The sequence below is a fragment of the Solanum dulcamara genome, chromosome 9, assembly GCF_947179165.1.
Source record: "Solanum dulcamara chromosome 9, daSolDulc1.2, whole genome shotgun sequence".
In the NCBI taxonomy this organism is placed as follows: Eukaryota; Viridiplantae; Streptophyta; class Magnoliopsida; order Solanales; family Solanaceae; genus Solanum; species Solanum dulcamara.
Window position 1 is genome coordinate 54,196,631 of NC_077245.1, and position 19,543 is coordinate 54,216,173.

At 37.3% G+C, this 19,543-nt stretch overlaps 1 protein-coding gene across 1 annotated transcript; it reads right to left on the reverse strand.

Annotated features, from left to right (window-relative positions):
• Positions 1-2,510: 2,510 nt before the first annotated feature.
• LOC129904235 (uncharacterized) lies at positions 2,511-11,704 on the reverse strand. Its single transcript, XM_055979777.1, has 5 exons — positions 11,337-11,704; positions 4,811-4,935; positions 4,244-4,558; positions 3,979-4,148; positions 2,511-3,168 (listed from the first exon to the last, which is right to left on the reverse strand). Exons 1-5 carry the CDS (start codon positions 11,628-11,630, stop codon positions 2,783-2,785), a joined length of 1,290 nt encoding a protein of 429 aa, XP_055835752.1. The 5' UTR covers positions 11,631-11,704; the 3' UTR covers positions 2,511-2,782.
• Positions 11,705-19,543: the final 7,839 nt, after the last annotated feature.

Consider the following 19,543-nt stretch of genomic DNA (forward strand, 5'->3'; position numbering starts at 1 on the left):
TCGGTAATCGGTAAATAAAAATTCGGTTCGGTACGGTATTCGGTAATACCCAAATTTCTGCATCTTATAAGATCAACACAAATGCAATCTCTTTTTTTTACAAGATAAGTAGCCACAAACCATCTTAAAATAAAACCTAAAACTAAAAGGCAACAACAGGCAACAACAACAAAGTGCTTCAGCCTTCAGCTGCAACACACAACAACTAACAACAATACAACATAAGCTGCAAGCCTGCAACAATACACCATGCAGCACCACACTACACACAACACCACCACCTCCTGCAGCAGCTCCCTACAACACCTGCAGGCTGCACTGCAGCAACAATAAGCCAATAATTGGCAGGAGCAACAACAGTCAACAGCACCTGCAACAGCTACAACATGCAACAACAACTACACACAACACCACCACCTCCTGCAGCAGCTCCCTACAACACCTGCAGGCTGCACTGCAGCAATAATAAGCCAATAATTGGCAGGAGCAACAACAGTCAACAGCACCTGCAACAGCATACAACATGCAGCAACAGCTACAACATGCAACAACAGCTACACACAACAACAACTAACAACATAAGCTGCAATAAGCTGCAAGCCTGCAACACTACACCTAGCACTGCCAGCAGCAGCACACTACACACTACACACAACACCTCCTGCAGCAGGTCCCTACAACAGCCACCAAAACAAGCAACAACCAGCAACAACAACACCTGCAGCAGCAATAAGCCAATAATTGGCAGGAGCAACACAACAACAGTCAACAGCACCTGCAACAGCATACAACATGCAACAACAACAACAAAATGATTCAGCTGCAACACACAACAACAACAAACAACATAAGCTGCAACACTACCTGCAACAGCAGCACACTACATACAACACCACCACCACCTGAAGCAGCTCCAAAATCAGAAGTCAGACACAGTAGCAGCAAAGGAAATAGAGTCCAAAATTTGCTTTTACTATTTTTCAGCTTGAACAATACAAGTCAATATCATCCATAGCTAAAAAGAATTTAAAATGTGTCAACAATTAAACAAAGTAAAAAAATATAAAAATATTAGCATTCTATTTCCTTGTTGGTGATTTTGAACATGATCCAATACAACAGCCACAGCTTCAGGTCGAACAACACTGTGATAATGTTCTTTAGGAAGATGCAAGTCTTGACGACTTTTTGAATTTGAGCTTGTTGATGGTGATTCGATGCACTCTATATAGCTTGGAAGCTTCATAACACCTTGATGAGTCTTTTGGAATTGGTCTCTTGCCAATTGGTTCACCGGAGCTCCGGCACCACCCAAGTCGTCTTGACGACTTTTTAAATTTGAACTTGTTTGTGGAGATTCGAGACATGTGTTATAATTAGAAACCTTCTCCACACTGTTACGCACCTTTTGGTATTGGTCTTGGATGAAATGGTTCGCCGGAGCTCCGGCGACTCCATTGTTGTCAGAGCTCAAGGGGATATTCGAAGAGTGTGGCAATGATTCGAGGTGGCGCACATGGCTGGGAAGATGGGAAACAGCTTGAGGAACATTTTGGCATTCATCTTGTGCGATTTGACTCGCCGTAACTCCGGCGCCGACGACCAATTGTTCGCCGGCATTGAGTTTACCAGAGATTTTTGTTCCCGGAGGGGCGCCATGTCCTTGCGAACAAAGCCCAGGTGGTGCGATGTCTCTAATGTCGCCGGAGGTGGCTGGAAATTGAAGGCGCACTGGCAGAAGTGAAGAACTGAAGAAGAAGAAGAAGTGAAGAACAGAGAACTGAGAAGAAGAGAAAGTGAGAAACAGAAATAAAGAATAACATTTAACCCTAGCTAAATGGATTTTTGTTGTAATCTTGTAATGTTGTTGGACTGGGCTGTTGTTATTGGGTTAGCGATTTGGGCTGAATTAAAATATTTCATAAAGGGCTTAGGCCCAACACATATAATAGACTATTAATAGTGGACTAGTCATATTAATTACGGTATTCGGTATTTACCGAAATACCGAACGGAAAAAAATTAAATACCGAAACCGAAACCGAATACCAAAATTGTGGACTTTTGGTACCGATTACCAAACCGAATTACCGAATACCGAAATACCGAAATAGCCGGTTCGGTTCGGTAATTCGGTTTTCGGTATTTTATGCCCAGCCCTAGATTATGGTATAAGAAAAACAAAGAATAAAATAATTTGAAAATTTTTAAATGATCATAGAAACATAAAAAGAAAAAAAAAAGAGAAAAAAATAAATAAAAGAATTAAAAAGAATCTAAATAAGTAAAACTACAAGGAAAAGAGGTATGAAAGCAAAAAAGTAGTCACTTGTAATTTGTAAATAGTTTCCGTTTTTGGTATAATTGTTCTTTTCCCTTAAATATTAAGTTGGCTCGCTTGACTCAACACTATTTGGTGGCACAATCCTCTTATAAGTAGGTAAGACCACCTTTTTCTTCGTTAAGTACGGAAAATGAAAAGGTATGAGTTAACGAAAACGTACATACTGTTTTTGAAATTGAAGTTTTATCTTTCATTTTGTCGAATGTCTTCTCCGTTTAATTGATTGATTATTAGACCGTTTTAGGTATTTTAACAAGTAAACGAAAACAAAATCAAACAAAAAAGAAAAGGCCAAAAAAAATAAAATAGAAAGGATAAATAGTTTTCCTTACATCTCTTCTGTGACCAAAATTATAATAATATAGATAGATATGTGAAGCTATGGTGTCCCAAAATTATGGTAAAAGGAAATCCTCATTGCCACGCTGCAGCAACTAATCATTGATCAATAGAGATGGCTGCAAGCTTCAGTTTGATGGATTCAAATGCCGCAGTCTGTGTCTCCTGATTTGTCAACCACAATGACAAGCATCGTCTCATAAAATCACCGGGACAACTCGCATGAGAAATGCCCCTGTAGACTTTAGGCTTTCCAAAACTCATAATAATTTGAAAGTTCGTTTCAGAAGGATATTTTACGTAATTCTCCAGAATTTCCCTGATTGCTCTGGCCCAGATAGGGCGGGCCACTTTCAGAAATTCATGTACGGCCAACATTGGAAGGCTCACACTACCAACCTCAGACTCCTGCTTCCCTCCTCTTCCATGAAAATCTGAACCCCCAAGCTTTAGCAGACCATAAGAATCTGCTAGGTCACTGTATGCTGCTTATAACAGGTGGATTGAAATATAATTAGGTAGATCCAGGATTGCAGATCAGTGGATGCAGAGTAACACTACACCCACTATTACTATGGTAGTGGGTACAAACTTATGAGTAAATGAATATTTCTATCGATTTGTTCAACTATATTTATGGTTCTAGTAGATATAATTGAAGTGAACACAAGAGAAACAGGTGCGGACAAGACTTCCACAAGAGAATAAAGAAAGTAGGCAGTAAGTTACATTGCAAGAACAAACTTCTAAATAGACTGGGTATCTGTCAAATGTAAACAATGTTCCTTTATTAAAACTTGTACAATGAAAGATGGAAAAAATAACACAACTATTTAACATAAATAGTTTTGGCCTACAACTTCTATCAGATCTATGAACCACAAAAATGGGGAGAAATATCATCATATATCAACTATTTCATGTTAATTAGGGAAATCACAAGCATTTTACTTTCTTTCTTCGAACAGTCAAGAAGACTCAAAGCCTAACATTTCGAGAACTTGTCGGTATCATTACATACCTGTCAATATTAGTCCTTCATTTATGTATAAAAGCAGAAGAATTCATGAAATCAGAATATCTGGCTTGACATCCAGCAAGTAGAAGAACGGAAAGGTGAAAAGTTCGAGGGATCATAATTGATACAAGAATTTCAATTCGATTATTCCCTTTTTGGTATATTTCAATAAGATTATTACAATGTGGTACTTTTTCAAGTATACATTTAAAAGTAACATATTCACAAAAATCATTTCAAGAAGTAGTAGTAAACATTAGGGCAATAGTTCTGGTACCTGCTAGTTTTCCATCACTCCTGTAGGCCTCTATACCATGTAGGCCAACTTCTTTCAATCTTCTAACAACAGCAATTGGATCTTTTAGTGCCCATGGATGTGCCAAAACTGCTACACCTCCCGTCTCACATATAAATTGGACAGCTTCCTCTGCAAGTGGCTCGCTTCCCCTGTATCCCACCAGCAAGCATTCTTCATCAAACTTTTCAATGAAATAAAAATAACCTTAGCTATATATTTAATCTAAACAAAGCATGATAATTACGTAGCATATGCAGGTCCTCCGTCATAAAGATATCGGGAAAATGCCTGTCTAAGATTCTCTACATGGCCAGCTTCAACCATAGCACGGGCAACATGCAGCCTCCCTGGAGCAACTCCCTTTCCTGCAATTTTTGCTACTTGCTCCCACTTAAGTGGCAACTTCAGTTTGTTAAGTTTTAAAATCATGTTCTCCGCACGGAGGAAACGCCCATCCCGTATACTACTCAGGAACTTGTCTACTTGATCAAATTTTGCTGGTCCACAACTACTGTAGTATGCAAGAATGTGCACCGGTTCATCTGATGCAGAGTCCCTCCTGTAATGAGAACCTTTAAATTTCGGCAGTTCGAGTGATGACAGGATTTAAAAATCTCCAGGATCAACAGTGTCGTCAATTTTGTAATGGAACACCAAAAACAGAAAATTGAAGGAAGACCTCGTGGTATTATAGAGTACTTAAGAGAGAGAGAAAGAGAGAGAGGGAGAGAGAGAGAGAGAGAGAGAGAGAAAGTAATTTCTATATCTTTGCCTGTTTAAAGGTATAAAATTAAGCCAAATCAATACTGACCCTTGGGTGAACATTGTACTAATTTCAACTCCGGGAATAATTTTAATGCCAAATCTACTAGCTGCTTCCAGTGCTTCGGGGATGCCAGATAGAGTATCATGATCTGTCAAAGAAAGAACCCTCACCTGTTATGAGCAAGCTGCACTCAATTAGTTGCTCAATATGCAATTACATGTCCAAAAAAAAAATCATAGTTAAGGTAATCTAGCCAACTAATTATGAGAAAAAGAATCTCACAGAAGCATATTTATTTGGTACAAGAAATAAATAAATAGGTGTCAATGTTTTACTGAAGTTGGATCTTTTCCCCCCACCTACAAATGTTGTACAGTTCCTCTTTACCTATGATTAGATAGCTTCTCACTTGAGCACTTATTCAACAAAGTAAAGGTATAAATTCACTTTGTCCAGCGTTTCGAAGAGATCAAACGGCAAGCCACCTCCCCTAGTCATTCTCTGAACTATGTTTTTCAATAACTAGTATGCTGGATGGGGATTTCTACTCACTTAATGTCATTTCCTATGCCAGGAAAAAGTGGAAAGGCAATTGGATAGAATAAGTGAAATTTTCTGTGAGAAGAAAATAAAGATTGAATGAAGATGAAAAAAAAGGGCAGCCCGGTGCACTAAAGCTCCTGCTATGCGCAGGGTCCGGGGAAGGGCAGCCCGGTGCACTAAAGATTGAAGGAAGATGCATTTAGTGAAATAGAACAGTCACAAGTGACAAAAAATGAAGTTTTCAGATTTAAAATCTCAATCTTCGGAACAAAACTTTGCTTTTAAAGTGGCATTGAAGATTTAAGGAAATAAAGAGGAATTACTGATGGATGTGATAATCACTAAATATGTTAAGGGATCCAAATGGTGCATCAATCTGGTGAGAAAACAATATGGGCTATCTGTATGGTAATATAAACAGAGCCTACGGGATGAATTCAATGATAAGTGCAGACTAAAGGTGGTCAGTGATTGCAATACAAAAATGCAACCTGATAGATGGTTGGATGACCTACTACTGAAGGAGGTAGTTCCTGTCACTTATGGGATTGGTAACATCAAAGAGAGTACAAAAATGTGAAAGTTTCCTAGGTATGGAGAGTGTAGGGTTCAGTATGTTTGATGATTGAACCCCTTTAACTAGAAGCAAACACAAGGAATCTGAGGCACTTCTGCAGGCCACCATGCGATCTAGAAAATGCACCAGGCACTCAAAGACCAAGTCTGCTGCATCTACTACTACTCCTATTGAGTTGACTGATGATGAGATGGAAGCTTCTACACAGAGGAAAATGAAAGAGGGAGTGGCTACTCCTAAAAAGGCCTCCTCCACTGCTAAGAAACAGGTTTCCAAATTTGGTTCATCCAATACTCCTGTCTTGTCCAAGCTGATAGATGAGAAAATTGATAGTGAGGAAAAGGAGGAGCTTCTGCCTTCCTCAGAGTCACTTGGTTCAAATGACACTGATGAAGAAATCGAGAACTATGTGAATGACGAGGACGACCAAGTGGATGCTCACCTTGCCAAGGTGATTCAGTTTAAGAGGCAAACTGTGTTGAGGAGTCGGATGGTTACTTGATATGGTGGTCCTGAGATGGGAGAGCTACTTGCCAAATTAGTTGTTCAGGGTTGGAGCAACATGTTTCTCCAAGGAGATCATAGGAGGAAGTTGTGAAAGGCAGAGCTCACTGAGTTCTACACCAATGCCAAAAGTACTGCCACATTTATTGCCAGCATTGTTTAGGGTGCCCCAATTGAGATTACTCCTCAGGTGATAGCTCAGGTTCTTTTTTTTGAGAATTGGTAAGTTTGTATTCTTCAGCATTAGGATATGCTGGCCACATTAGAAATTCATCATAAAATTACAAATTTCCTATCAACTCTACAGTTTGATCTACATCCACTATACATAATTGTTTACACCAAAAAAGTAAAGATACTAAACAAATCCATTTTACTTTGTGAATGGAATTGGATCTATCTTCGAAACATCTTCTATTCCTTTCTCTCCACACAGACTACCATATACATGATGGTATCAACTTCCACCATCTTTTTTGAGTCTTGCTTCCCCCTCTTCTGCTCCAACAAATGAATAGATCAGCTGTGTGCTTTCGCATGGTCCAACTTTGACCGGTGATGTTGAGAAAAAGTTCCCAGGGCTGTGTCGAGAACTTGCAATTTAGGAATAGGTGATTGTTTGTTTCCCCTGTTAGATTACATAGGAAACATGATTGTTTGTTTCCCCTGTTATATTACATAGGAAACATCTTGGTAACAGTGTCCTTCCTTCTTCTGGAGGACTTCTTGGGTTACGCAGGCTTTTCTGATTACTAACCAGGTGAAACATTGCACTTTTGTGGGTATTAAACCTCTCCAAATATACCTCCATTGATATTGAGCACTTCCAGATCCCCCATGTCTCCCTCTCTTATAGGCACTGTTAACAGTGAACTTGCCCTCCTTGTTGTGTTTCCAGATAACCCTGGTCTGTTGCATTTGTGTCAAGGCTAGTACCCCCCCCCCCCCCCCCCCGGGGAATTTTTCGGGCTCTGATCAATCCAACCATCTCTCCAAAATTTGAAACTGTTGCCGCTTCCCACTTTGAGAATCAGATTTTCTTCCATAATGCTCTGATTGTTCTCCATACTCCCCATCCATATGGTGTTGTAACTGTCTCTATGCACCTTGGATTCAGCTCCCCATATTTTGTTTTTATCAACTCCTTCCAGAGAGCCTTATCCCCAATGATAGCTCAGGTTCTAGGTGTTCCTAATGCTGTATGGGATTTCTATGTAAGGAATAAATGGCCACCATTGGATGAACTACCCTCTGCCCTGGACATCAGTAGAAAGTTCTCCAACAAGCCCAGTCTCCATGAGCATCGGAGAGTGGAGAAAAAGGAAATGTCGAAATTGCATAAGTTGCTCTTTGAGTTGGACATAAGATGTTGATCCATCGAAAGAAGAAGAGGACTGAGGCTAACTTTTTTATCTCACTCTCATGGAATTGCTGGACACGGTAATTTCCATTGATCCTCCCCAGCTCATATGCAACATATGGTCAGGGTAAGTCAGCAGGATAAGAAGGGGCATGTTCTGCCCTATGGCTATTGGATTGGGGTTGCTCTTGAGTATCTCCAGGTACCTGTGAGAGTTTGGCATTTTCAAATGACCAAGGATGCGATAGGGGTGGTGAACCAAGTTGTTGTACCTGCTTCATCAAGGGGGTCTACTGCTACACTGCAGCGACTGAGGGATGCCTTAGCAGCTAAGAATGTTGAGAATGAGGCTCTAAGGGTTTCTCATCAGGATGCCATCACCATGCTTCATGGTGCCTATGAGATTGAGTAGACAGATCTCAAGGCTAAGATTGTCAGTCTGCAGTCTGAGCTTGACAAGGAAAGGGCTGCTTACTCTGCCAGCCTGCAGGGCCTCTGTCAGCAGCTTCAAAAGTATCCTCGATCGACCTCCTTTCCCCCCCCCCAACTAGCCTAGCTCTGTTAAGCATCCCATTTCCCCTTCCTTCTATGTATAGCCAATTATCCTTTGCTTTTTTAGTAATCTGAATTGTTGTCTTTTTGCTTAAGAATATGGTGTCACTTAACTGATATTAATGGAAACATACCGGTTTCTCCTTTCATTCTGGTTGTTCTACTTGACTTTGCAAATCTTTGTGATGTCTAACTGGGTTTTTTGTTTGTTTGTTTTGATTGTATACATGATATCCCCAGTGGCTATGAGCTTAGTATTGCTGATTCAGATGCTCAGTTGGAGAATTGGAACAAGATTTTTCCCCTGAAACTTTTTTGGACTTTATTTGCTCCTTTACTTTAGATTAGCCTTTCGTAATAGAGCTAGCAATGTCTTGTACTTTTCTATGCTTTGTCATTTATGCATCTTCATGATGCCTTCTATGAAATCTATTATCTTATCCAAAAAGAAATGTATGTACTTTGTAATATTTATGACCTATTAGAATAACCTGGTTCATCTAAGTGTTTCTTCTGATGCCTTGCTTAGACTTTGACTGATTGAAACATGTTAAGCACAGAACACGAGAGACATAAGTTCGTCATCATCAAAAAGGGAAAATTTGTTGGCTTTAGTATGTTATGATGATTGACAAATGTTATCTGCCAAAACAATTCAATGGCCCATAAGACAAAGATGTGGAACAAGTTCATAAACCAGGAAGAATATACATGTTCCAGTATTCAGCGTCTATCTCGATGAGGAGTCTCTGAAATATACGAGTCTCATGGTGAAAAGATCTGGAAGTCTACAATGTATATCCAAGACGAGTCAGCAGACGTATAGACTCATGCATCCAAGCAAAGAGGCAGTCCTTATCGTGCAAGAGTTCATGTTGAACTGGGAAGCAAAACCAAAAAGATATATATATATATAAGGTCCTTCCACAAAGAGACTTATGCACTTATACTGAGAGAAAAGGCAAAATTTAAGCAAATATGCAAGAGCATATTTGAGAGAGTTCTGATTGGCTTCAAGTGCAACCTGAGACAACAAACCAAATTGAAGAACCTGTTTCATAGTAATATCTCTTACGGTCTTCTTTTCTAGTCACCTTGTATTGGGAAGTTGAATTGAGTTGTACCTTACTGCTTTCCTAGAAGTATTGTTTAGGGAACAATCTTTTATATACTTTAACTTCAAATTGGGGATAACTTGAAGAGGGTTCAACAGTCTGTGTAGATTGTTGATATAGTATTAGAGTTAGTTCAAAGGTTGCAAGTACTTGTAATCTGAATAAGTATTTGAGGCTCATTGTTTTAGTGAAGTTGGGACAATTCCTGCAGATGTGTAGAATGTAGTTTTCCCCCTTGTGAGCCGGGTGTTTTCCATGTAAAAATATGGTGTTGCTACTTTTACATTGTCTTAGTTTCTGATAAGAAATCATGGTGGAATAGATAAAGTAACCTGGTTCATCACTTATGCAAAAATCTGACATAACCCAATTCATCCCCTCTAGTGTTAATTATGAGTGCATAAATATCAAAGAGGAAGAAAAGATGATAATTTCACAGTCAAAGCAGGCTATAAGAATTCATGTTGGGCATGGAAGATACATTGAAAACTGGCCCTAGAAGATGATTTGGAGGACCATTGCACCCAGTAAAGCATGTTTCACTTGAACTGCAGCACACAATGGTTGCTTAACGAAGGATAATTTATAGAGGTTAGCAGTAGGTGCTACATATGTGAGAAGCTTAGGTATCTGTCAATCATCTTTTGTTACACTCTAATCACATGTGGCAGCTATGGTCAGTGTTCCTAAATACCTTTGGAGTACATTGGGTATAAACCTGGAAGCATTTAGAAGCTTTGACCAGCTGGAATGGACAAATCACTATAAAGGGCTGCAAGCAGCTTGGGAATGTAGTATCTATCTGAATTCTATGGACCATTTGGCTGGAAAAAAACAACAGATGCATCAGCTGAAAGAAAGAACATTTGTCCTCTGTGAAGTTTAAATGTCGTAAGAGTCGTTTCATTTGGTGTAAGAACGCCGTAGCTGATTTTTCCTTTTTGATAGATTTTGTGTACTCCTTCTATCTGTAGGAGAAGAATTTCCTCTGTATCAACACAGTAATTTCATGTACTTACCAATAAAACTTGTACCTTTTCATCTGGAAAAAAAAGACTACGAAAATGACAAACAGTGGACTTGAAGTGATGCAGGCTGGCCAGAATTTAACTTTAGCATTGGTATGATGACTGAATTTTCTTGGAATGTCATGTGGCTCTCTCGACAACCCTTACACAACAGAAGCAAAAGAATGTTACTTGGACATGTCGCTGCTTAGAGATGGTTACCTAATGCATATTCTATAAAGTACTTATGGAACTTGATAAAATCGAAGATACGAGTTATCAGGACCTATATCCCAGGAGCATGCCTTTTCCTTTTGAATATACCGGTTCTCAACTTATTCTTTTGTTTGCTAAGTGGCATTCAGTGTTCCTGAACATCTAGAGTACGACTTACACACCTTTGCCACTCAGGAAAAAAAAAAGAAACCAACCAATGTTCCGATTATAATACATCATATAGCTGTCAGACTGTATCTTGATTCTTAGTCAAAGCTTGCAGAATATTCTAGGACAATAGAAAACAATCATCGCATTTTGTGAAATTCTGTTTCTTTTTATAAGTGAGTTGAGTGCAATTAAAGTAGTTGAGCTATTCAACTATTCCAAAACACCACCTGAGATTTTACAGGTTTTAAATAGCATGGGTCCGTCACTGGTCCTGAGCACCATCATATCCTTAATCTCAGTTTCTCAAGGTCTAGTAAATACAATCTACTAGAAAGCTATATGAACAGACACCAATTAACAACGATCAATAGAATTACACCAGAACAACTATAAAACTATTCTTCAATCTCAAACTAGCTGAGGTTCATCCCACTCCATTCATTCTACCCACATAGAATCTGAGGAAAAGGATAAACCGCAGACCTTTTTAGAAAGCAACATTTAACGGGAGAAAAAGGGTACTCACCCCATTTTGATGGGCCCTTTCGACGAGCTTGGAAGGTGATAAGAAGCCATCACTATGAATAGAATGAGAATGCAATTCAAAGACTAACTTCTCTTTGGGTTGATTCCAGGGAAGGGCAAAATCGTCAGTGGGTGAATGAGGCCGGTCCAAGAAAATCCATTCATTCACACAATTGTATGCCGAAGTTTGTTCAGATGTCATTCTCCTCTTAGAACCACCTCTCTTCTTCTTCTTCTTGTTCTTGGAGCCATTCACAGCTTGTTTCTTGGGGATTTCTTTGTCACCCATCATCATAGGCTTCTCTACCAAATTGAACAAGTGAAGCGCAGAGAATATATGGGGCCGTGGGTTGGTGTACACCAGGTAGGGTGATCGGTTCGGTTGAGTTGGGTTTCAATATTATGGATTCGATTTATCAATTTTCAGTTTTTAAATAGGCTAAATTCATAATTAAATCAATAAAATATTTATTATTAATTTTCAATTTATCGATTTTTGATTTTTAACGGTTCGATTTTTGATTTAATCAATAAGAAAATGCTTATAAAACAAATATAAAACTTCTCTAACAATTTTCGAAAATCTTGAACATTACTGGAAAAAAAAGTGTTTATTAAAGAATATTTAAATGCTCATTAAATTTAACCTAAATTAGGATAAAATAATCTCATAATTATTTACCGGCTAAGCCAAATTTACGAGCGAAGTCAATTTGTTTTAGAAAGTGGGTACAGAAAAGAGCATAAATTAGAAAAGGGAGAAGAAGAGAAGTAAAAAAAAAATTGAAACAAACTCACAATGCACAACCCTAGCCATAGTCTAACTCTTGTCGTTGTTGTTGCAACTTGCAAACCATAGCCGCCGTCGTTCTTAGTTTTTTTGATTTTGAGTTTTGACGTTGTGAACCTAAAGCGGCAAAGCCTAAAGGGTAAATACTAAAGGTATGCAAAACCCGAACCGACCAATAAATCGAATCAAAAAAAATATTATTGGATTATTGCTATAGGGATATTGGTTTAACTAAGTTTTTAATGATTTTATAAAAAAAATTATCGAATTATTGGTTCAATATCGATTTTTAGTATTGGGTTATTGGGTAAATCGATAACACATTAAGATAGTAGTAATGTACTACTTCACCCTTCATAAATATTAAATATTAGTAATAATTTAACATAACTAGACACTATATCAGTATAGTATAGTCTTACTTCTACTTCATATTAGGCCGCTTTAGTCTTTATTCAAAACCTAAAGATTAAAGTAAGAACTAAGATTGTTCAAGATTGTCTTGTTCGATTGCTTGGTTTAAGTTTTAGTTTTACTTTGTAATTGTAGCTTTTGCAAGTTCGTAAACGTCTGTAATTTGATTAACACCATAAATTTCATATTATGTTTTGGTTGTAAAATGTAATTGTAGCATTCGTATTACATCTGCTTTTATTGATACAATTTCTCATTATATTTCTTGTTTCAGTATATCAAAACATTTACATGCTTACAACTGATTTATTTGTTTCACTATATCGCACCAAATTGTTAGAGAAGTGAGAAGTCATATATTTATTTTATGAACATTTTCTTATTGGGTAAACAAAACACTGAACCGTCAACTATCAAAAATCGATAAATCAAAAATCGTAAAAAATATCTTATTGATTTTGCTTATTTAATAATCGAAAATCGATAAATCGAACTGATAATACATAAAACCGAACCGACCGATGCACACACCTAGTAAATACAGTGTAAACTATGAATTGTGTTGGGCACTAATAGTATGATATAGTGATTATATATTTATATTAATATTTTTTGTTTGATATTTGTGTATGAGTAAATATTAAAATAGTAAATTATTATGTATGAATAAATATTAAAATAGTAAATTATTATAATCTTAATGGGTTATCGGTTTACCCAATAACTTAATATTAAAAAATTAATACTGAACCGATAGCCCAATAATTTTTTTCATAAACCATTAAATAATCGTTAACTCAATAACCCAATAGCAATAAATCAGTAATATTTTTTTGTTCAATTTATGGATCGATTCGATTTTTGCACACCTCTAACACCAGCAGCTTCGACTTGAACTTTTTCGTTTTCCTTTTAATTCTTTTAGTATAACATACTTTCTATTATTATGATTAGTAATGTACCCGCTCGTTACACATATTTTTTAAAATATAATAATGTTTTAAATCAAAAATAACTAATGAAAGTTATTATGCATTTAGTGATGTACATTTTAAAATAATGATACAAATCATTGACTTATTTATTGAAAAAATAGCCAAATAACCCCTCAATTTATTACCGGATTTTCAACTATACACTTATATTTCACGGAAGTCCTATTACTTCCTTAGACTATTTTAAAGAGGAATTATTTGCTCCCTTAATGCTGAGATGGCAAAGAAGGTGTAGTTCACTCTCATTGAGAGAGTAAGACGGAAGAAACAATTAAAACTTTAATTTTATAATTTTTTTATTTCATATTAAATTTTCTATATTCTTTATGATAAAAAATATTTTCTTTTATTCTTATTTATTGTTTTTTTACCTTCTTTCCGTTCTTTCTTTTTCTGTTCAACAGATTGAGTTCTTTTTCTTCAACAAATCGAGCACATTGGTGGTGGCTCACCTCAACCACCAGGTCTCCGCCCTCATCAGGTTTCCACCAGCAACCAAATCCTCATCTTCAAATCATACACTTTTTCCCAATTTAAAAATTATCAGTGGCTCAAAATCAAAATTAAAAGTCCGGAGAATCAAACTTTTGTCAATAATGGAGAAGATTTTGTTGGGTAACAGACCCAATTAATCCAGAAGAATTCATTAATGAAATCATTGTGTCACAGGCCCATTAATGGAGAAGACCCATTTATTAAAATTATTGCAAGCATTAGTCTAATTTCTCATGTTAACATTGTTAAATCAAAATCAACACTAATCTCTATGCTATCTCAATACCTTCATCCAGACAGGCCGATACCATTTACTAATGATTCTCTGAAAAATAATATTATAACAACATAAGAGGAAGAAGAAATAGTTCCAGCGGCAAATTTTTCTGTTTGCCTCTAGTTTCAATAGAGAATATTGAGGTTTCAATGGTGCTTAGAAATTCGGTGAAGATAGAAGAGAATGTTGTAGCCATGGATGGTATTCTCCTCTTTGATCTGCAAAAGTTTCACAAAAAACAGTAAGAAAGAGGAAAAGAGGAATGGGAAAGGAAGAGAAAAAGAGAAAATGTAAATATAAAAGAAAAAGAATTAAGAATTTTTTTATATATATAAAAGGTAATATTGTGTGGCTGGCAGGCCGAGTGCAAATCACTGTCTAATATAAACTTGGGTGTAAGTGTGTAATGGGGTATATATTTCACTTTTAAATTTTTTTAGGGGGGTGATAGGATCCTCGTGAAATATAAGTGTGTAGCTGAAAATCCGGTAATAGATTGGGGGGTTATTTGGCTATTTTCTCCTTATTTATTTGAGTATATTAAATTAATATTATTAATGCACAACTTAATTTTTGTAATATTAATTATTTTATAGCTATAATTAGCTAGGCTTTTATTGAAATTTTAATAAGAATAACATTAATTATTTAATTATTTTACCTTGATTAATAAACAAATATTTCATAGTTTTAATAAATTTAATTTTTAAAACGTCGATATAAAAATGTTACTAAAAACTTAAAATGAAAACTTGGTAAGGATGAATAGATTTATGATTAAAAAAAAGAGAAGAAAATCTAAACAATAATTCAATTGTTTATGAAGGGTTGGGTATATATATAAGAGGCCAAATTTTCATCTTGCAGTTTCTAAATTTATATCATTTTGTTTAAAAAATAATTAAATTTGAATAAGATCCTCTTTTCGTATAACTTGCTTGATTACTAATGAATGAAATGACATATAATAATTAAGAGTGATATAGTAATAAAATTGTCATTTTATTTATTACTTATTTTGCTTTAATTTATGTAATATCATTTGTTGTACACAAAATTTAAGAAAAAAAGAAAATCTCATTGATTAGTCTTACTTGAATTTGATTTACCAACATGATGAAAGACTTAAGAGGATTTGTGGAAATTTTCTTGTATTCAATATTATGTTCTTGGTACAGTAGTCCTGCTATGTATATATACACAAGAGAAGATTCCAATTACAAAGCAAATCTTATCTCCTGTAACAAACTCCTACCAAATCTGAAGAAAGAAAATGCAAAATAAAATATATTTACATGATATTATACTAAAAATACCCCTTCTATACTATCCTAGAAGTATATACACCTATCCATTTATTTTGTATAGCATGTTCAACAATATTTAGAGAAAGCCAGTTGTTTTTCCTTTCTCCTACAAATTAAGTGATCTCGTCTTCTTCATTCTTCTTTCTCTATCCATGGCGTGTCACTTGAGCCACTGCCGGTGATAATTTTCCGGCAACACCCCCTCAAGTTGGAGATTCCAGAGCGAACTCCCAACTTTCCCAATAAAAATTAATGCAGAGGACCAGAGAGGGCTTTGGTGAATATATCAGCGATTTGATAGGATGAAGGTATGAATGAATGGGAGATTAATCCATCAATAAGTTTTTCACTAACAAAATGGCAATCTAACTCGATGTGTTTAGTGTGTTCGTGAAAGACTAGATTTTTAGTAATATGGATGGTTGCGTGATTATCATAGTGAAGAGGAATTGGGAGTGAGGGAGGAGCAGAGAAATAGGTAAGAAATTTCACGATCCAAGTAATCCCAACAATAAGGCTAATAGCGGAACCGATACTTATTGATATCGGTACTTCGTGATCGGATCTTATGCCGTACCAATTCGATTTGTGTCGGTGGATAGCGGGTAGGAGGGGTTCGGGATAGAGAACGGGACGGGATTTTGGGGGAATTTGTCCGATCCTAAGCTGAACAATTTTAAAAAATATATATTTTTTAAATTAGAGTCGTTGGATGGGCCCCCAACTACTATTTCATCCAAAACACCCCAAAACAGTCCCCTGCCCCCCAATTTTTTTAATACCCTAAACATTTTTAAAAATACATTTAGATCCTATTTTTTAACTATAAAAATTCTCCCACTCCTTTACTATTTATTCACACTAATTTCTACTCTCTCAACTCTCAACTCTCAACTCTCTCAAGTGTTCTACTCTCAATTTTGTTAATTTGATTAGTTTGAAAATTTTGCTGGCTTATTTTGGAGCATTTTTGAAGCTTCAAGTTTTATCTCTCAATTTTTGGCTTTTATGTCTGCTTTTACGCAGACGTTCGATACATTCGTTCGAACTTTCAACTTTCATCTCTTTAGTCTTTACTTTTTTTTTTTTTTTTTTTTTTTTTGGGAAGAGACCCTACACGAGGCTCCCACCTCTCGTGCACAGTCAGGGGTTAAGCAACACCCCCAAGCCTTAACATAAATAATCAAAAATAAAAATACAAGGAGGGGGACATAAACCTTACCTCCGATCCTATGGTGGTTCATAAGTCGGCTAACCTATTAAGGTCGGCTAACTCATCCCCAATACAAAAAGGGCTAACTATAACTAGAAAGCAGTAAACCTATGAGAGGACTCCTCCTGATACAAGTCGACTAAGAAAGCATAAATGAGGGAGACTCTCCCCTTCCATGAGAATACAAGAAAGTAACTTACACTAGTCCTATTCAATTATGCTACGACTCAGGCATAGCTACATTGAGAAGAACAAGTATACGAACCTTCTATCTCGCATGGGTTGAGGAAATTCTTTTCATCTTTGCCCTTTTTAGTCATATCGTACCAAGTAGGTCCAAGGAGTTATGTAGCAACAACAATAGCAGCTAAGGGGGGTGAAATGATAGGAGCCATAGCAGCCAGCTTTCTTGGGGTTGTAGTTAAGGAAGCTGAGAGACAGAGTATGTGTTGAATCCCTAGCTTAAATGTATGTCTGAAGGTGCTGTGTCTGTTGGTGCTCCATCTTCTTGTCTTCTCAACAATGAAAGCAGTCAAGGAGTTCCAAAATACTTGGATGAAAGGAGGCTGCTGCAGGTGTTGAAGGTATAAAACATGTATGCATGGAGAGTTGGTGGGAGTAGGTGAGGCCCTTGCAATTGTGGTTGTTATGTCCCTTTGTCTGTGACTTTGTTTACCTGCACAAACAAGCAAACAAATAGACAACCAAGTGTGATAGTTGTGGTGTTTGTTGCAAACCTGTAGGCAGCTTCTTGTTGTCTTCAAAGAAGGATTGAGCAACTCCTTTGAGGTTATCTTATGTGCCTGCACATAACAATTAAAGGAGCAAGGAGGTTCAAGAGTTTTTGGAAGCAGTGGATCTGCTACAGGTTTTGCAGGAATGGAATGTGTATGGGTGTAGGGATGCTGTGTTGGTGAGGTCCTATCTTGGAAGGATGTTGTCTCTCTGTTGATGCTTTTCATCTGCCAGGGTTTCCCATCAGTTGTTGTACCTGCACCATAACAGAAAAACAAAAAACCAACCAGACAGACAGGGGTCTTGGAGTTGATGGTTGTATCTGTGGTGTCTTCTATGTAGTTGTTGTTAGTGTATGTTGATGAATCAATCCAGCAACCTACAACAATACAACAAATAACCAAAGGCAAGAAAGAACTTGCACCAGCTAGCAACAAGGAAAGGACCTCCAAGAGTGCTTTGGAGTCTGTTAGGATTTTCAACGTCGCTCGACTAACGTCTCCAATTATCCGATTGAGTTGAAACTTCTTGAGATATGCACAAACAGTCCTTTCTTTAGTTCTGCAAGATTTGGTGATTTTTTGCACAAGTTGGGAAAAAGGCACCCTCTCAAGGCCTAAGGCAACTGACTTTTTCAAAGTCGCTCGCCTAACGTCTCCAATTGTCCGTTTGTGCTGAAACTTCTTGGGACTTGTCCCTACCTTATTTTCTGCCATCCTGCAAAGTTTGGAGGCCTTTGGACAGGTCCACATGGTGCAACTCACCCTGCACTTCATTCTCTGCTGTAGCTTAGTTACAGGTGTTGCAGGGAAGAAGTTGGCTTGAATGGGAGGCTGAAGAGAGGTCCTAACATGCCCTGCTGTAGACCTTGTTCTTGGAGATTTCAATTGTGTATTGAACCTGCACAAGTAAAACAACCAGAGGAAAACTACCTCCAGGACTTCTGCACAGCTAAAACTGTGCTGTAGTTCTGAATGTCCATTGTAGGCATGTAGTTTCTCCTTGTATGCTGCATGTTGTTGGAGTTGTTGTGTGTTGTGGCTTGTGAACATGTTTCCTAGTGTTCCATGTTTTAGTGTACCTCCAGCTATCTGCAAATGCATAGAACCAAGCCTGCAATACCAAAAACAAACATGCACAAACCTTAAATCGGCTAACTTTTTCAAGGTCGCTCGACTAACGTCTTTGATTGTTCGTTGGAGTTGAAACTTCTTGGGCTTTGCAATTACTGTATTTTCTGTTGTCCTGCAACTTTTGGAGGCCTTTTCCACAAGTTGGAAGTTCCAAATTGAGACTTGCTCCATTCTCTGCTGTAGCTTAGTTACAGGTGTTGCAGGGAAGAAGTTGGCTTGAATGGGAGGCTGAAGAGAGGTCCTAACATGCCCTGCTGTAGACCTTGTTCTTGGAGATTTCAATTGTGTATTGAACCTGCACAAGTAAAACAACCAGAGGAAAACTACCTCCAGGACTTCTGCACAGCTAAAACTGTGCTGTAGTTCTGAATGTCCATTGTAGGCATGTAGTTTCTCCTTGTATGCTGCATGTTGTTGGAGTTGTTGTGTGTTGTGGCTTGTGAACATGTTTCCTAGTGTTCCATGTTTTAGTGTACCTCCAGCTATCTGCAAATGCATAGAACCAAGCCTGCAGTACCAAAAACAAACATGCACAAACCTTAAATCGGCTAACTTTTTCAAGGTCGCTCGACTAACGTCTTTGATTGTTCGTTGGAGTTGAAACTTCTTGGGCTTTGCAATTACTGTATTTTCTGTTGTCCTGCAACTTTTGGAGGCCTTTTCCACAAGTTGGAAGTTCCAAATTGAGACTTGCTCCATCTTGAGAGTTAAGTCGGCCAACTTTTTCAAGGTCGCTCGACTAACGTCTCTATTTATCCATTTGAGTTGAAACTTCTTGGGCTCTACAGGAGGTGTATTTGCTGTAATCTTGCCCAATTTGGGGTTCTCTTGGTGTTGCCTGATGTACTT